This window comes from Callospermophilus lateralis, chromosome 13 (genome assembly GCF_048772815.1).
Source record: "Callospermophilus lateralis isolate mCalLat2 chromosome 13, mCalLat2.hap1, whole genome shotgun sequence".
In the NCBI taxonomy this organism is placed as follows: domain Eukaryota; kingdom Metazoa; phylum Chordata; class Mammalia; order Rodentia; family Sciuridae; genus Callospermophilus; species Callospermophilus lateralis.
In genome coordinates, this window is record NC_135317.1 from 11,350,131 (window position 1) to 11,368,797 (window position 18,667).

The 18,667-nt window shown below is 53.9% G+C and overlaps 1 protein-coding gene across 1 annotated transcript in view; it reads left to right on the forward strand.

The window, feature by feature from the left end:
• The first annotated feature begins 12,834 nt into the window (after positions 1-12,834).
• Galnt2 (polypeptide N-acetylgalactosaminyltransferase 2) overlaps positions 12,835-18,667 on the forward strand; it is an 83,907-nt gene continuing 78,074 nt past the window's right edge. Inside the window, exon 1 of the mRNA XM_076831700.1 lies at positions 12,835-13,064. Within this exon, the coding sequence (XP_076687815.1) occupies positions 12,948-13,064 (117 nt within the window). The 5' untranslated portion in view covers positions 12,835-12,947. The remainder of the gene's footprint in view (positions 13,065-18,667) is intronic.

Sequence of the window (18,667 nt, forward strand, 5' to 3'; positions counted from 1 at the left end):
AACCCCATCCCACAGTCCAGAACCACCCATGCTGGCTAGCACAAGCCTCCCGGCCTGCCAGCCTGTCCCACAGGGGCCACAATAAAGGCCCAGGTTCTCCTCTTCCCTTGCTAGAGACCAGCCTGGTGTGGCCCCTGGTACCCACCTTGCCTCGAGAGCTGTGAGTGACAGGCCAACTTTCCCAGCTGTCGTCTCATGATCCGTGCCCCCTCCCCACTTTTAAACAGGCGGGATCCAGGGAGGTGGGGAAGGGGGAGATGGTGGGATGAGATGGGCATTGTTATCCCACTTATGGGTACGATTACACGAGTGGTGTGACTCTACTTCATGTAAAACCAGAGAAATGAAAAGTTGTGCTCTATTTGTGTAAAAAATAAAATAAAAATTTTTAAAAAACCAAGCAGGACCCAAGTCAGGCATCGGATCAATCAGGAACATTCCAGGAGTCTTGCTTGGAATTACAACTGGGCTCTCTCCCTCGTGTCCTAGGGAGGAAAGCTTGTGGACCTGACCTCAGGCCTGTCCCCCCGCCAGGCTAAAGGAAGTGACAGGCCTGGAATGGTCTCTGGGACAGCCCTCAACACTTCTCTCAGAGCTGGTGTGAAAGGGGGTGTTCCAAGCATCGACTGTGGTGTTCCAAGCATCGACTGTGCCACCTCTGCCCAGGCCAGCAGAGTGGACGTGGGCCAGCTGCTCCTCACACAGGGGACCTCAAGCCAAATGTGCACTGAGCTCAGATGACTCAGGACCTGGCTGAGTCCCACATGCCAAGACCCACCCGGTGCCCTCCATCTGGGAGGTTTGGTTGACCTACATGGGCAGCTGGGTATCAAAACCTGGGGCCCTGGCAGCAGCAGAGACTGAGTCTCCACAGTGAAAAGTTGGGGCTCACAGATGGCAGAGGAGCAGAATGTGAGAGGCCACCAAGGAGAATCAATGACGCCACCTCCAACACCAGCGCCCCTCAGCAGGGCCCTCTGGGTCCACAGGCAGTGTGAGCTGCTGTTACCTGGGCTGCCACGAGCCCTTCAGGCCAGAGCCAGCGCTGGACAGGGAGTGAGCACCTGAGATCCATCCTGGGAGTGTCCAGCCTCCTCTCCCAGGACCTCAGAGCTGCCACATCCCATGTTGTGGGCCTGAGACCACAAGACCTCTGTAAATGAGGCAAAGACAGCGGGCCACACGAACCGTGGGCTTTGTAGCGAGCTCGCAGGCCACCGGACTCTGCTCCACGCAGTGTACACAGCCATGACGTTGAACTCGGCTCCTGGCACAAGACCACAGTTAGCAGCTAAAATGGGGATGCGATGTGCTGTGTAGGTGAGGAAGCTTCCCTACAACCTGCCCTGGGAAGGGGAGGAGACACTATGTGTAGGTGAGGAGGCATCCCTCCCACCCTGCCTGGGAAGGGGAGGAGACCCTTTTTGTAGGTAGGCAGCTTCCCTCCCACCCTGCCCTGGGTAGGGGAGGAGACCCTCTGTGCAGGTGATTGGTCTTCCCCTCCAACCTGCCCTGGGAAGGGGAGGAGACTCTCTCTGTAGGTGAGGAGGCATCCCTCCCACCCTGCCTGGGAAGGGGAGGAGACCCTTTTCGTAGGTGAGGCAGCTTCCCTCCCACCCTGCCCTGGGTAGGGGAGGAGACCCTCTGTGCAGGTGATTGGTCTTCCCTCCCAACCTGCCCTGGGAAGGGGAGGAGGCCCTCTGTGCAGGTGAGGGGGCTTCCCTTCCACCCTGCCCTGGGAATGGGAGGATTCACTCTGTAGGTGAGGGGGCTTCCCTCCCAACGTGCCCCGGGATGGGGGACGCGATGCTCTTTGTCGGTGAGGAGGGTATGTGTCCCCAGAGCTTCCTTTAAGGCCCTCTGCTTCTGGAACTAGACCCAGCAGCCAATACAGGTGATGCCTCCTCTTCAGTGTCCCCAACTTAGAGCTGAGGTCCTCGGGCAGCTCTCGGGACCCTGCACTCTTGAGTCTCTGAGTCTCTGACTCACCTCTGATGACTTCTCCATAACACTGGTCACCTGGGCTCCCGTCGCAGGCCTCAGGTGCCTGTGCAGGGCAGCTCTCTCCTGCTAGGAACCCCTTCTGCCAGGTCCCTGCTCAGCTACTGCTCTCCACCCCCGGCTGAGTTCCATGTACCTGCTGGCTGTGGGCCGCCTGCCCCCATACTCCCCCAGCTTCCCTTCCCACTGTGCCCCGCCTGCCCAGTGCAGTTCACTGTAAACTGCAGTTCGCTGCATAAAGCCGCCCCATGTGCTGAGAGGAAACCCAGCAGGACAGGAACCCAGGTCTGTCTAGTGCCTGTGGAACCCAAGGTCCAAGAACATAAAATGAGTCCCTAGGAGGCACCGGCTGGATACAGAACACGTCTTGTCATGGATGTCACCCCGCCATGTCCCCCACTGCCTGAGTCCCTTATCTGGAGGCATCTTAAACTGGGAGTCTCCTCACCCTGTGTGACTGCAGGTGTGTCTCCCTGCTCTCCCAGGATCAACTGTTCAGCCCTGCTCCACCCCATGCTGTGGCTTGTTGCCTGGGGCTGGGTTGCCCCCTGAGAGCCAGCTCCACCAGCACAAACCCTGGCCTGGGCTTCCCCGATGGCTGTGGGCACCAACTCTCTTTTGATCAAGACTCATGCTCCAGGATCTGCTCAGTCCCTACCCTGACCCTTCCCACACCCACTCAAGCCACACACCTGTGTCCCTTCTCCACGCCCCCAGCAGGATCTGACTTAAAAGCCCGACACAGCAGGGTATTGGGACAGGAAACCTTTCTCTATTTGGAAATTCAGAAGAGATCTGGATGCCACCTGACCTGCTCTCCATCCTTGAAATCTCATTTTAAATGTGCCGTTGACTTCGCACTATGCCTTCCTGGCTCTGCCCCTGCATGTGCTGCCTTATTGTCCTTCACTGCACATGCTCTGGCTGCCACAGGGTGTCAGTCCCTCCAGGAGAAAGGCTGTTTATAAAGCGACATCCTGAAGAGAATTCCTCAGGAGTGAGGCTCGTCTTAAAGTCAACAAAACATCTCCTGTGTGGAGCTGCCGGCTCACCATGGCAGTGCTTCAGCCTGCAGCTTCTGCCTATGCTGAGATTGGCGAGCCTCTTAGGGGAAGCTGCAGTCTGTGGTTCCACCACAGCTCCTGAGCCTCCTCATGCTCCGTCTCCAGCCCTAGACTGTCAGGGTCCTGGGCATCCCCTAGAGAGGTGCCATTTCCAACTCCCACCTGCAGAGCTCCTGCAGATGGGTGAATCTGGGGACTCTCCTTTCTTTGCTGATGAGTTGCAACGCTCCCTGTACTCTCAGACCAGGCTGGAAGGCAGAGTCTGCCCTTTGCTTTTGGCGGAGGCTGGCCTGCAAGCTGGTGAGGTGCTTGGCACAGGGGGCACTGGGTAACTACTTGTGGAAGGGTGACTCATCTTTACACTCTAGAACCTTGATCCTGCAGGGTGTGGTGGCTCCCTCCTGAAGTCCCAGGCTTGGGAAGGCTGATGGAGCAGGACTTCCTGCACCCAAGAGTTCAAGATGGCCTGTGCAACACAGTGAGACTCCAGCCCAAAGAAACTTACCACAGAAAAGAGCCATCCCAGGCCTTTCAGGCAGATGTGCTCAGAAACCCCACTAGGTCCCGGAGTTGACCTTGTAGGGCCTCCCAGGCCTGCAGAACGTTCCCTAAGACCTCCTGAGAGCCTCACTCACTGCCTGTCCTGGGAGGGGCACGAGCAGAGGCAGCCCATTTCCTGGCTCTTGCTCACCAGCCCTGAAGCCCCTTCTTCCCAGGGCGCTCACTCTGTGCCCTCAACACTGATCCGCCTGCTGTCCTGCCCAGCTTAGGTGTACAGCCACCATATCGTGCTGGCCCTACTGGCTTCTGATGCAGGACTTTCCTCCATAAAAGCCACCTCTTCTGGCCTCCTGGGACATGCTGGATCACTTTTCCTCCTACCTGAGCAGCTTCTTCTTGGAAATGAAGCCCACTTGGTGAAAGAGGTACAACTTTGGTTTTCTGGACTCTCCCAGGGGATCATAACCAGAGCAAAAGATCTCACGGATCTGAATTAACCACCCATGGTTCAAAGGCAGGCATCCCACAGTGTGCACCTCTACTTCCTTTTCACTATTTATGGAAGTTCTAGACTCAGTGCAGACTTACAATACCTGTTGAATAATTGATTGATGGGCAAACAGTGGACATGCCGAATGTTTCTTTCCAGCTACAGTGTCTGGATTTTTTTTTTTTTCACTCAATTTTTCATGAGAGTTTCCTCATTTGTCTTTTCTCTCCCAACTGTTTATTTTGAAATGTTTAGCCATAGACAAAGTAGAAAGAGTAGAACAAGGATCACCCATTATGCTCTCCCCGACCAGCCTCAACAATGTTTTTCATATTTGTTTTATCTCATTCTATATCTTGTCTACTGTATTTGTAACTTTCTTTAGGAATACTCTTGCTGGGTCATTTGAAAGTAAGATGCAGACATTCAACATCTCACCCATAAATACCCCAGCACATAGCCCCTAAGAATGAGGACATTCCCTCATACCCACAACAGCTCAAGAACTGATAACCTTTACAAATTGTAACAAAATTGCCCTCCCTCCATTTCTTCTGCAGTTGGAGGAGTTTGCCTTTTGATCAGACAAGATTGGACTCCAGGTTGGAGCCCTGTGGACCCATCAGGATTTGTGAGTGAGGCCAAGACCTAAGTTCAGGTGAGGTGGTTGCTCTGGTTCTGGGGTGTCACGCTCTTTCAGGCCCCACAGGTGGTTGCTTCTAGAGCAGACCTGCCGGTCCTCCCACAAGCCTGGGAGGTTCTGCTTAGAGGCTGCTGAGGGCCCCTCCTGGAATCTGACTCAGCAAGTCTGGGACGGGAATCTCAGAAACTTAACGTTTTTACAAAAGCTCTTCAGAATTAGAAACTGGGCAGGGGTCAGTGTGGAAAGCCCTAGTGGGCTACAGAGCCTGTGCTGCTCTTCAGTCTGTGGTCAGTGGGACACCGTGTGATGCTCTAATCAGCTATGGAAGTGAGTGGTGCAGAGCATGTAGAAGGCTTTCTCAGGGTATCTGTGTGCTGCCACCACCTGGGACTCTGCTGCTGGGGGCGGGGTTGTGGGGGGGCAGGATCCCCTGCCCTATGCTGGGCTTGCTGACTGCACCAGCTTCTCTGAGCCTCAGCCCCTTTTCCTCCAAGGGTCCAGTGAGGTCTCCTTCTGGGGACTCTGGGAGGGTGTGGCCATGAAGGCACCTTGTGAACCAAACCAGGGTCTACTCAGCCCAGGCCTGGAGCCAGCTGGGGCCCCTAGGGTGGGCTCACAGGAGCGGCTATTGCAGGGCTCAGGTCCTCCTGGGAAGAAGCCCATCCTGCCTGAGGGAAGCACCTATGTGCAGGAGGGTAAGATGGGGAAGGGGTTTGCTGAGGTTGGGGAAGCTTCTATCAGTGGCCAGGAGGGACCTGGGGAGAAGAGACTACAAGGCAAGAGTGTCCATAAGCCATAGCACTGGTTGGTTTTCCTCTCTGTGGAGTGTGGACAGGGCAAGGTGCCTGCAGTCATCAGTACTCCTGAGCCTGGCATCTGACTCCCAGCCCAGCTCCCGGGCTCACTCCAGCCAACCCAGGGCAGCCCAGGCCTCAAGGCCTCAGCAGCAGGCAAATAAATGCAGGACATGGTGCCTGCTGGACAGGGTCTCCAGGAGCCTTGGGAGAGAGGGTGGACGTGGTGGGAGTGGGAGGGGACAGCTCACAGCCAACATTTCCCTGGGGAGGTCAGTAGTCCTCAATGAGGACTTGGAGGGGGCTACCACCCTCCTCAGAGCCACCGTTGGAGCTCAGAACATGATATACCCAAATGTGGTGCTCTGGACCTGGAACAGAAGGACACAGAAGAACCTGGAAGCAAGGTCTCTGGCCAATTGCTGTTCTTCCCTGCCCTGCTCCCCAAGGTGGCCAGAGAAATCCATATTCCTCTACCTACAGTGGGTCCTAGAAACTGGAAGCCTCCCCACAGCCAGCCATGCCACCTGGAAACCTCAGCCCAGCCCCCTTCGTGTGGGCGCTGGACATGAAGAGCCTCTGCCCCCTGGCCTCATGGTGGATCATGAGACCCCCTCCCATGGGGGCCTGCCACACTCCAGGAGAAAGGAGCGTTGAGAGAGGTCAGGAAGAGAACAAGCCCTCAGGCCTTGCCGGGCCCCCTGGGCCTGTGCCCACCAGGTAAGATACTGCTGTGCAGTCCTTCCACAGCACTGCCTGCTTCATCCCATCTGAGCGTGAAAACTGTTTTCCTGGGTCTTTGGGGCTTCGCTTCTGAAGGTACCTGTGCCTTGTGGAGATTTGGTGAGCAGGATCTGAGCCCTTCTCTTGCGGACCTGGCTGGGTTAGAAGGTCTGCCCTGCCCTCGCAATGGGCGGGTAGGGGTCTCTCCCCTCACCTTAGCAAAGAGCACTCCTTCACAGCTAGTGGGATGTTCTCCTCCTACTAGGCCTGTGTGGCCCGTGGCATGGGGTTGCAGTGGAAAACAACTCTGCAGAGAGAACCAGGGATGGCACGTCTAGCTCCCACAGAGCCTCCTATCAGCTCTGACCCAGGGAGACTCCAGAAAGGCCTCAGGCAGAGTGACCAGGGGACAAAAGCCTTCTGGTCACCCTGACAGCCCAACATGCCCCTTGAATGAGACAGCGGCTGCTTCCACACACCCAGAGGTTGCAGGGACCTTGCCAGCGAGGACATTCCTGGCCATCTGGTTCCAGCCACAGGGCAGCTGGCCTTGGGGCACACACAGCAGGGGACGGGAGGCAATGCTGCTGCAGTGGCAGGTTCCCACAGATGAACGCGGGGGACTTTTCTGGAAGCCTTAAAGTAAAAGGGCATGACAACCTTCTGTGTGTCACCAAGGAGACCTGCACATGGAAAGTGAGTGCGGCCCAACCGCAGAGCACATGGAGTCTCTTCACCAACAGCCCACGTGCACATCCAGCACCAGTTCCAGTGGCAGAATGTCCCCCCAGCCACACAGCCTGGCACTGAGCCTCCTCACCGCAGCCCCTCCAAAGACGCACTGCAGGGGGCCTAGAGCTCACAGACAGCTCACACTTCCTAGCTCTTCTGTCCATGGAGCTGCCTTGGCAAGTGACTCCTGTCCTGTGCCTTACCATAAAACCAGAATGGTGTTCACTCCATCTGACTGTTGTGAAGCTCTCATGGATCATGGCAGAGGAATCCTGCGACGGGTGCCTGGTGGACGGCGTGCTGATGAAGCAAGGTTGCCACATGCAGGGTGGCCAAGTCTTTTCCCGTGGGTTCCACTGCCAACCATTTCCCAGTCACACCTCACGTCAGGATGTCCCTGGGAAGGCTGTGGTGGGGGTCAGCACTCTCCACTGCCACTGAAGTTTTGAGCTGATGCCACTAACAGCTGTTTGCTGTTGTATGTCAAAGTATCCCCTCCCAGGAGAGCATCCCACAGCAAGTCCCAAGAATGGCAGAACCTGGGCAGGACTTTTCCAAATCTCCTTCTTGTAAAGTCCTTTGTACAGAAGTGTTTAGAGTTCGGGGAAGAGTTCTGATGATCCGAATCTGGTGTTGAATATCTGGCCCTATTTAAGCAGTTGTAACTTTGTTATTTTTCTATCCTGACTGGGAACTTTGCCTCATTAAAATATTTTAGGAAAAGGAAACTCAGACAATGGGGCTGTGAAAAGGCTCTTCTGTAAGGACACGTGATCATCGGACTGCACAGGTCCTCTGCCATCTCCGCCACCTCTGAGGCTGATTCATTTGTTGCTACAAGCAGGGTTCCTGACACAACAACATGACATTGACAGATGACAGCCACAGTGCTGTGCAGTACCCTGAGCTGACATAGGGCAAGGTGACGAGGCTCAGAGAGTATTCGGCCCCTACCTCTGAAAACCATGGGGACCATGCACAAGCTTCAGGCGTGTGTGGCTGTGTCAGGAAGTAAACAGAGGCAAGAGACGTGCAGAGGGAGAGCTGGGTGCCCGCCAGCTGCTGGGGAAGCAGGATGAGCCCAGAGGCCAGGGCTGTGCATTGTGAAGAGATGATTCAGCTCCGGCCTCTTTTCTATTTTACAATCTGAAACTAAACACTAAGAGCCTACCACACTGCAAGTAACGTCACCTCTTAAATACACACCGTCGAACTTCGGAAAATTTGTAATGAACAAAACAGAGAATTCACACTTTTCACCCCAGTCCACCAATTTTTAATGTTTTGCCACACCCATTTTATCATCCTGTCTATATTCTCTCTGAGTCTTTCAGGAGAGGCTGGTTATCAGCTGGTTATCCTGGGACTGTGGACACTCAAGCTCATGTTTCTTGAGAACAACATGGTCCTATGTAGGTCAGCACACCGGGGAGTCTTGCATTCCTGATTCACGCTGCTGTGAGAGTACTGCAGACAGGGTATATCACAGAGCACAAGCTGGACGTCCCCAGTCCAAGGTGGCGCCTCGAAGGCTGCATCCCACTGAGGGGAGGAGGCTGTGTCCACGCATACAGGAGGGTGAAGGGAGAGCTGACTTGCAAACCCTTGGGGGCAGTGCCAACCCCCCTGTTGGCAGAGCCCTTGTGACCCAAGCAGGTCTTGTTGGGCTCACATCCCAGTGCTGGGCAACTGCAAGTTGAGTTTCAGCACAGGTTTGGGGGACTCATTGAATCATGACAACAGCACATGGTCACCTGATTTTGCAGTTTTCCCCCGCCCCCGCCCTGCTCATGTCCTCCATGACATTTGTACACCTGGTATGGGAGCTTGCACTGCATTCGGTCAGGTGCCTCTTGAGGCCACTCGTCTGAGACAGCTCTTCCATGTCTTTCACCACACTTTTGAAGAATACACACCAGTTACCCCACAAAACATTCCTGGCTTTTTTTTTTCCCATACATATTCATGATTAGATTCAGGTTGACACCAAGTCATGATGTCACATCCTTCTGGGGTCTCTGCAGATGCAAGATGTCCATCACTCCTCATCAGCAATGTTGGCTTTGGACATCTGGCCAACCTGTGGTCGTTTCCCCTCCAGTTACAAACCTCCCTGCCTTTCATAAAGATCCTGTTGAAAGGCCCTTAAAGATTGCTAATCCAGCCCTCCCCTAGTGTCACTGACGTGGAGTCTCCAGCCTCTGCTGTGGCTTTTGGCAATGGCAAACCACACTGCTACCAGCTGGCACCCATGGGAAGAAAGACTGCTGCCCCCCATCTGGTACCTGTGCTCTCCCACCTGTGTTCAGAGTGGACTCATAGGTTCCTACTGGATTCGGTTTGTTTTGAGGTGCACGTTGTCCAAGGTTTTGCAGGTCGGGGGCGCGCTTCATGCAAGCTGCTGTCACTCTAGAGCTTCACAGGCTCACTCTTTCTTCTGTCCTTCTTTACTTTCTATTGTAAGACACTGTGGGCTCATCTAGTACCTCCCAGGTTCCAGTTATGGAATCAATCATATCTAGGAAATGCGCACATGTAGTCTGGCCCCTGAGCCATGTGTGCACAAGCATGTGAGCATGCGTGTGTGTGTGTGAAATGAGTTCTGACTGTCCTCTCCAGCCTCAGGTCCAGGTAGAGATCTTGTTGGCCTTTCTCCAGTTCATGCTGTATCTGCCTCCTTCCACGGTGGAAATTCCAATTCCCCAACACCTTGCTCCTCTTCTCAAGTGCTCAGGACCCATTGAGTAGTTTAACTGCTATATCCAAAACCATACATATATATATATATATGGGGGGAGAATTCAAAAACTCTGGGGATGAATGGCTGAAGTACTTTGATTGAAAGTTACAAGCACTACTTTCTTATGTTATTCATTTACAACATGGTTGGGTTCAGGTATTTCTGTTTGGATTTGTCTTATTTCCCTCCCCCATATGTTATTTTTATTTTGCTTTTTGAATATGTAGAACATTACCATGTTTGCAAAACCCAAATCTAGAAAAAAAGGTTCCTTCTCCTTTTCCTATCCCTCTCCCCACCTCTGCTGGTCACCAGTTGTATTGTTTTCTGGTTCATCAGTACTTTGTGTGGTTCTGTGTGTTTTTGCCCAAACAAGCAAACCCCACCCAGCATACAGACCACGTGTGCATACTGTCTTTCTGATATAAGAAATAGCTTTTGATACCTGCCATAGCACTTTGCTTTCATAACTTGTGTGTTTTTTAACTCTCAGACCATGCCCTGGAACACTCCACACTGCTCACAGAGCCGGCCTGGTCTTCACACTCTCACCCACAGTGCTGTCCAAGCCTTTGGCTTTTTGCCTATTTTGGGGGGGCAATGGGGGCAGGTAATCATTATCTTTTCATCTACAATGGATCCAATTAAGGCTGAATACTGAATTCTGAAGATGGACCACTAGACTTCCTATTCCTCACAGCAGTCCCTTCGTTCTATAGCCGCTACCACTGTCCACCTCCAGAGCCTGGTCCTCTTCCACCTGAAACTGTCCCCATCACACATGGATGCCCCCTCCCAGCCTCCAGCACCCACTCTGCTTTCTGCCTGTGAGGTGGCTGCCCAGGCACCTCACATCAGGGACATGGTGGTGTGCGTCCCTAGGTGTGACACAGGCGCTAAGGGGGTGCATGTGCGATGCAGCATCTGTACACGTCCTTCCTTTCCAGGGCAGTGGCACTCACCTGGAGAACAGGGTTGTGCTGTTTACCCACCTGTCTGAGATGGCGAACAATACTACCAGGTATCTGGTTTCCTGTTTCCAATTCCTTTAGCTCCCTGCTCAGTAGTGGAGTTGCTGCATCTCGTGGCAATTCTACCTTTGATTGTGAGGAGCTGCCACTGGGCCATGGTCGGTGAGCACAGGGGCCGCTCCGCACCACGTTCGGCTGGTATTGTTCAGTGGCTCCTTAGGAATCCTTGGAAAGCCCGTGTGTGGCACCCTCTGAATCCTGTACTGGTTCTCGCCTATTGGTCTGTGGCCTCAGTGCTATGGGACAGCAACCTTGGCTGGAGCCCTGCCGCTGTGCCATCCTGCTACACCGTTGCCTCATTTCCACATTGCTCTCAGGAAATCTGATGCCAGCCTAATTTCTTATCTTCATGATCTTTCTTGCCTTTAAAGTTTAAAAGTTTCACTAAGATATGTTTTGAAGTTGATTATTCCTGACTGTTTTCCCACGATCCATGGAAAGCACTTTGGTTTATAGATTTAACTTTTCCCCTGTTCCTGTATGATTTCCCCAGTTAATGGTTCCAGTACCCACTCTCTCTCAGCCTTGTGTGCCCATTTTAGAGACTTCAGTTATGTGTACTTTGGTCCTTCTTTCCTGACTTTCATTTCAATAACTTCCCTCTGAATCTTTTTACTTCCTTGTCTTATTTTCAATTTCTTGATTTTCTTGCCATTCTTCAAAATCCTTTTAACTAGTTTCATTTAAATATATTCTTCCTTAGGTAGCTGGTAGTTATTCTTTCTTCCTGGGACAGATTTTCTCTTTATTTCCAATTTCTTTTCTGAATTTGGTCAACTCTCATGGTTTCTTCCTAGTGTTTGTCCAGTCTGTCCCTGGTTTGGAGCTCTTGTTCCAAGCTGTGTGTACACAGCCATCTGGTACCTTGTTCAATTTGGTGGGTGGAACTGCCATTGCTTCCACTTCATGGTTCTTGTGTGTGGGGGGATTTTTATCAGGCCAACCATCATAGTTCCTTTTGTCATCATTAGGAACAGAATTAATTTTCTGTTTTCTTCTTGAGTAGCTTCTTGCCTTTGACTTGAGTTTTCCTGTTCCTGGGCATTTGGGGGCAGGGTTCCCAGGTGGGGAGTGTTCTCTCCCACCTGCTACTTAAGTGCAGATTTCACATATGATGCCGGAAGCTGGAGAAGGGCAGGCTGTCTTATTTCTGCAGGGTCTTCTCACTTCTTTCTTCTCATTCACCCCCAGGCCTCCAAAGGGCCTCACCTTTTCCTATGACTCCCGCAAGAAGCAAGGTTTTCTCACAGTTGCCACTTCTTGTCTCCCCCTCCCCTCCTTTTTTTCTCCTGAAAACTCTCTTCCCCTGATCAATAAAGTATGGACCTGTGGTGTTTCCCCTAAGTCCTTGGCTATAGTGGAGGAGCTCTGTTGGGATTTGTCTTTTCTTCCTTCTTCCATAATCTAAATCTTCCTGCTTTTGTGGAGGATCTGGGTACACACCATCAGCAGCTGCCATTATCCCGGGACTCTGATGCTCTTGAAAAACTGGTAATGTGTCAAGTGCTGGTAACATTTCTTCCTTTCTCAGGAACTCTGGCAACGTTGGCGCTACGAGGGCATGCCAAGGTTACACTGACGCTGTTAGGACAGAGCTGTTTCTTGCGCGTTTGGAGATGCTTCCTGCAGACTGCGCTCTTCTTTCAAGAAAACACCCCATGGAAAAGAAAAGAGTTAAGAAATCCTGCCTTCCTTCCTCTCAATTTCATGTTTGCTTAACACGACCATCTCCTAGCTATTAAGACGGTTCCACCCAGAAACGCGTGCCTTTGAAAACCACCTTCCCGGGCTCTACGTTAACGCCCCACCTCTGCGTAAACAAAAAAAAGTGAACCTGACACTGGGGATGGGGGCGTTTTGCTGCAAGCTGAGAACGGAAGCTGCAGCAAGCCGACCGCTTGGTCTGGCCCGGGGCCGGGCCTCACGCTCCGCCTCCGCCCGTAGCCACCTGCCATTCACGCCGCGCGGCGCTCGGGGGCGGGGCGCCGCAGCCCCGGAGATACGGCCCCGCCCCGGCTCCGCCTCCCCGCGCCGATTGGTCGCCCTTTGCTCCCTGACCTCGCCGCCGGGCCGCGCTTCCTGCCGGGCGCCGAGCGCCGCCCGCTCGCGTCCCCGCGTCCCCGCGTCCCTCGCGCCGGGTCCCTCCCCGCGCCCGGTCCCGCCCCGGCCCGCCCGCGCCCTCCGCCGCCGCCGGCCAGGCTGCAGTCGGCGCCGCGCCGAGTGGGAGGATGCGGCGGCGCTCGCGGATGCTGCTGTGCTTCGCCCTGCTGTGGGTGCTGGGCATCGCCTACTACATGTACTCGGGGGGCGGCTCCGCGCTGGCCGCGGGCGGCGCGGGCAGAAAGGTGAGTGGCCCCGGAGGCCCGCGGATGCCCTGCCCCTGCCTACCTGGTCCCCACCTCCGGCTCCAGTCTGCTTGGTCCCCCTCCCCGGCCTCTGTACACCTGATTCCCCTCCCCGGCCTCTGTCCACCTGGTCCCCACCCCTCCCCGCCTCTGTCCACCTGGCTCCCCCCCCACCCCCGCTCCCGCCCACTTTGTGTCTCATCTGGCTCCTGTTCACCTGGTCTCTCCGGGCCTCTGTTCTTATGCACCACCCGACCTCTGTCCATTTGGTTCCCCCACAGGCCCCTGTCCACCTGATCTTCCCCCCACACACACACCCGTGCCCACCTGACTGGAGTCCTGTCCGCGCTCAGCTTGCGCTGCACGGAGTGTAGGGGAGGGTGCTGGGAGCACAAAGGGGTGCGCAGCGAGCAGAAGGAGAGGCCGCCCTTCTTGCGCGGCGTGGACACTAGGAGTCAGGAGTCCAAGTTTCTTCTCGTCCCCTTGGTACAGGCGGCAGCAAACCCTCGTGCTTGCCTCTGGCCACCCTGCAGGCTGTGGTCGCTTGTCTGGCACCCATCTGCCCTTTGGCGCGCTGGGCACAGACACCCGGAGCCACACACGCAACCGCCCCGCCCCGGCTGGCCTCCGTTGTGCTGGCCCTGGTTCTCTCTGCCTAGCGTGGCCCCTGGCCTCCCACTGCGATTCCTGGCCTCCGTTGTGCTGGCCCTGGTTCTCTCTGCCTAGCGTGGCCCCTGGCCTCCCACTGCGATTCCGTGTCCTGCGTTTGTGTTTCCCAGCCCCACTCCCGGTCCATCTGGATGGGTGTTTTCTGAGCGCCAAGGGCCAAGCCATGAAGCTATGGGGAATACGGGGGCCACTGTGTGGTCTCCCCGCGCAGCCGGTGGGGTTTTGATATCCACGGACTCAAAGCGCCAAAGCCCTAAGGCCATCCTGTGCCTGGCCAGCGTCTGTGCTGCTGAGCTGCCCTACTTGCTGGAGGGGTTTCTGGGGTTTTACTACCGGCTTTGAAAGCAATCTTATCTTTTCCAAAGTCCTGTAAACCTCATTAGTGACACCAGGAACCCAGAAAGTCAGAGTTGATAGAGGTGGAACTCCTCTGGGTAAGAGTGAGGAAATGAACTTGTAGCCATCCCATGGGGACTAATGTGGCTTGAGCAGACATCTGGGGAAATCTGAGCCACCATGTTCACACAGGACTTGGTGGTCTCTAGCCATCCCTTCTAGCTTGCCCCTGTTCATTCATTCCCAGCTGCAGTTCTCAACAGAGGCAGGTGGAAGTGTTTGGTTTAGCTCTTGGTGAATCTCATGGGTAGCTTTATTCATAGGGGCAGTGTGGGGTGGATGTCTCCATGTAAGGATGGTCAGGCTTTCAGGAGCTGACCTGGGCTCTCAGCCCTGCCTTTAAGCTGAATCTCTGCTGATTCTTGAATCCAGAGCAGGCAGCTTTGGAAGCAGTTTGGTCCTTTGAAAACCGTATAGTGCTAATCTGGAATGATTTTTAAAAGCTTGGCTTCCCAGTGAACTGCTCTGGCCAGTGATATAGCCTGGCCTGCTGGTGAGACCCCTTGGCCTTGCCACTGCCATAGTACAGGGGACTAGAAGGGCAGGTGTGTGGGGTCAGCTTCCCAGGGCTGCTTCCTCAGCCAGGGGCTGTAGCTGGTGGGCAGGGTCTTGTTGTCCAAGCCTTGAGATACCCCTCACCTGTGATTTTTAGCTCAGAAGAAAGTCCAAGGAATCCTTATGGCCAGGTGAAGACCAGGAAGAAGAGTAGGGAGGTGACTTTCATGTGGATTGGGGTGCTTTGGGATGCTGTTCTACCAACCAGAAAATTAAATCCTACCCCTCAGAGGGGGGAGGAAGTAAATAAATGCCAGAGCTTTTTCAAATGCAGAAGACTCTTTGGCCCAATTGGGTGGACCCTGACATAAAGATGGGAGGACCAAAGCTGGTTTCTGGAGGCCCAACAGGACCCTGCTGTGTTGGATTCCTGACCTACAGGAGAACTGTGTCCTGTGGATTGTTTCCCTGGGTTTAAACACTGGTCGTCTCTTCATGATGAAAGGAAATATGTGTTTTTTTCAGCTTGTGGACATAAATAAGATAGTGGCATATTCATGTAATAGCAGAATTTAAATACTATACTTTTTTTTTTTTTAAGAGATAATTGGGTTTATATTTTTTCTTTGTTTTCTGCTGTTCATTTCTGGAATCTGATTCCACATTCATCCAATTTCTCCACATCCTGGGTTTTTCATGGGGCACCAGGCTTCAGGATTAGACCTTGGGGCTTGTCTGAGGGACATGTATAGGGTTTCTGCTGTTTCAGCAGCGTGGCCTGGGCTCTTCACTGTGTACCCTGCCTGTTAAATAACTAAACACAGAACTGTTATTCTGCATTCGGAAAACTCAAAAAGTCAGCTCATTCGGATTGCAGACTTAACAAACCAAGCAGGAGTGAGAGCTGAGAACCGATTGCCTTGCACTTACTGTGAAACTCAGGACTCTGTGCTGAGGCTCAGGATGTGTGTTAAAGCAATCTATGTGCAGTTTCACTTAACATTTCACATATGTTTGTGATGGCCTCCCCTGCCCCATATTTTGTTCTTCTCCCTACAATGATGATTTGCAGTCATGAGGCCACTCCTTTGAGCATCTCAAATGCTTTAAAATTTTAATCATGTTACATCTCCCCGGGGTTCTGGGTTGTTTGGCAGTGGGTAGAACTGCAGAAGAGAGGAATGCATTTCTGTTTAAGTGAAGTGGCCTCTGGGTGAAGTGTGGCTGCCTTGGTAGAAAGGACGGGACTTCCAGTGGGAGACCATGTGCTCTGCTGGGAGAGGACCGGGCATGTGCCTTGGCCTCTTGCTCCCATCCTTGGGGGGCCCAGGGCCTGCAGCATCACCCTTCCTGGGAGCTAGTGTGGGAGCTAAGCCTTTGCTTTGGGGGTCCCTGGCTGGAGGACTGGAGCAGCCTCTTGCAGGAGTTGTTGGGGTAGGGGGTCCTGGCATGGGGAGGGACCTCCAGGGACTGGAATAGAGTTCCTCTACTAATTAGAGGAACCTGAGGTGTGCATTTGGGGAAGAAATTCAGGGTTAAGTTGTGGAGGGCTTCAGACTTGTTGGTTCTTGACTTGGCTGGTTTAGGGAGCCAGCAACTTTTTTGAGAGGCTAGTAGACACGCATGTGAAGGGAAAGGACACAGTTCACTTGTTGGCACTGAGTGAGACTTACTTTCTTCCTCTTTCTACTTAGTGACCTTCACTAATTTACTGAAGCTCTCTGACCCTCAGTTTCCTTGTCTTTGCATTAGGGATAGCATTCATATCCTGTGGCCTTTTTTGAGGAGTGCATGCTATTTGTGGTTTCTGGTAAATAATGAATGCTGAATAACTGATATCTAAAAAAAGAGACTAGAAAAAGGAAACCTTCAAAACCTCTGGAAATGGTGTAGCCAGGGTCCTAAGTGTCGTCTGTATAACTGGGTCTCTTTATCCCTTGTCTGTGTCTCTGGGACCAATCTGTTTGGTTCCTTGACTGCATTAATGATGGACTCTGGGAAGTCATCTGCCCATGCCAGCTCTCCACCCAGTGTGGAGCCCAGGCCAGCTCTCCACCCAGTGTGGTATCACAGAGGGTTCCCATTGGTGGGCAGCCATCAAGAACGTGGGCCCAGGTGTAGCTTGCCTTAGGGCTTGCTTCTGTAGTGGGAGACTGGTGGATGTTCCCCGAGTAGTAAGTCCTGTGCAGGAGGCTGGCCAGGCTCCCCCAGGCTCCTGCCCTGTCCCTCCTGTTGGGAGTGACATTGGGCACAGAAGCATGCTTGGTTTGCAGCTGACATGAGGCCCGCAGTTTCGTAGGTGTTTGCAGGTCCCTGGTGAGCCTGTGGGTAGATGTTGGGGCCCGCACTCCCTGCTACCTCCCCTCAGTTTGCAGTTCAGAGGCCATTCAACAGAATTGCAGTTGGGAGGACAGCAGGGAAAGCTCTGTGGGGCAGTCTGCAGAGGGCACTGGAAGATGAACTTCCTAAGGAGATTAAGGCTCCTAGGTATGGAGTTGTGGCTCCCTCGGCTCTGTGTTCAAGCACAGTGGAAACAGATCATGACTGATAAAGACTGTGGAGATTCTGAGCCCTGCGCTGGGCCCTCAATCAAGGGGAGTGCTCAGAGGGGTCAGCTTGCTTAGGTTATGGGTTGCTGTCAGGCTCTGGAGCCTGCTTCTGCTGGGTGAGCTACTCTGTATTGGGAATAGTGACCGGGAAGTGTTCAGAATAGTGGGCAGTGTGTGCCTTCCTCACTGCTGCTGGTCTCAGGCCTTCTGGCACAAGAGTCACTTGAGGAAGGTTCCAATTCTGTGATCAAGTGGTGAGGCTGCTGCTTTGCTTGCCCAGAAGCAAGGTGGTAGGTACTGAGGCTGCCTGGGCAGCACTGGGAGCTGCTGGCTGAGGTGTGGGCAGTGGCAGGATGTTCTGAGAAGAGCCCTGGAGGCTCCTGATGGACCAGTAGCCTGCATGTAGAACTCGTGGATTTGGCCAGACCCACTCCCCTGTGGCTGTGGTCCTTCCTGGTGAAACCTGTTTGGGGAGCTCTGTGTGCAAGGTGACCCGAGAAATGCAGGTCAGATGGAAACTCCATTTAGTCAGGCCATACAGACTGTGACCACGAGGTCCTTCTGTGTGGTGTAAATGTGTTACCCAGCAGGCTGCCTTCCCTCTTCAGCAATTGAGTGACTTCTGCCATGACGAGGGAGTCCTGCTGTTCCCTGGTGCCCGAGATGATGGCAGGCTGAGGCCTGTCCACACAGGCCTGCTCTTGGCCTCAGGGTTGTCTTCCCTCCTGAGTTACGGTTGGTGGTCTTGGGCTTTTGAGTGGTTCTGGGATGGGATGGGCCTGGGCATTTCCTCGGCACATGTGGGTGTGGCTCACTAGGACAGACTTTCTTCTCTACGGTGCCAAGACTTCCTGACTTCTGGCCCTGCAAGTGACTTCAGGGTTAACTCAGTATGCAGATGCCAGCCATGTGTAACTTGGCCAAGAAAGCCTCTCCCGCTTTCTCCCTGTCTACAGGGATACAGACGAGGCCTTGGTGCTGAGCAGTCTTTCCTGTAGGCCCGCCCCTCAGCCACTGCGCCTGTCTGGCTCCCTCCTCCTGTGGCTCAGGGTGACTGAGACACTGGCTTTGCACTTTCCCACGTCCACAGTGGGCCTGGGAAGCGTATGTCATTTGTACAGATGGGTTTCTTAGCATGCCAAAGCGCAGACAGCAAGCAGTGATTCATCAGGGCCGGATCTAGAAAACCAACCCTGCTGCAGGGGCCTCGCTCCTGGGCATGCAATGGAAGAGCACCCAGCCGGCAGCCCTGGGAGCCCCTGTGCATGCAGGCTGGCCCTGCCTGGGGCTGGGCAGTGGTTGATCACTCCTGGCCCTGCAGGCTGCTTGCCCTTGTGAACTGCCCCTTCCTCTTCTGCTCCCAGGAGTGCTCTGCAGAGCAGGCCGTGTGCGCAGGCCCTCCTGCTGGTGACCTGTCCCTGTCCAAGGCAGCAGTTTCCTGTCCCTAACTCTCAGGGAGGCAGAATAGTCAGGAAGGACGGGGTAGAGTCCTTG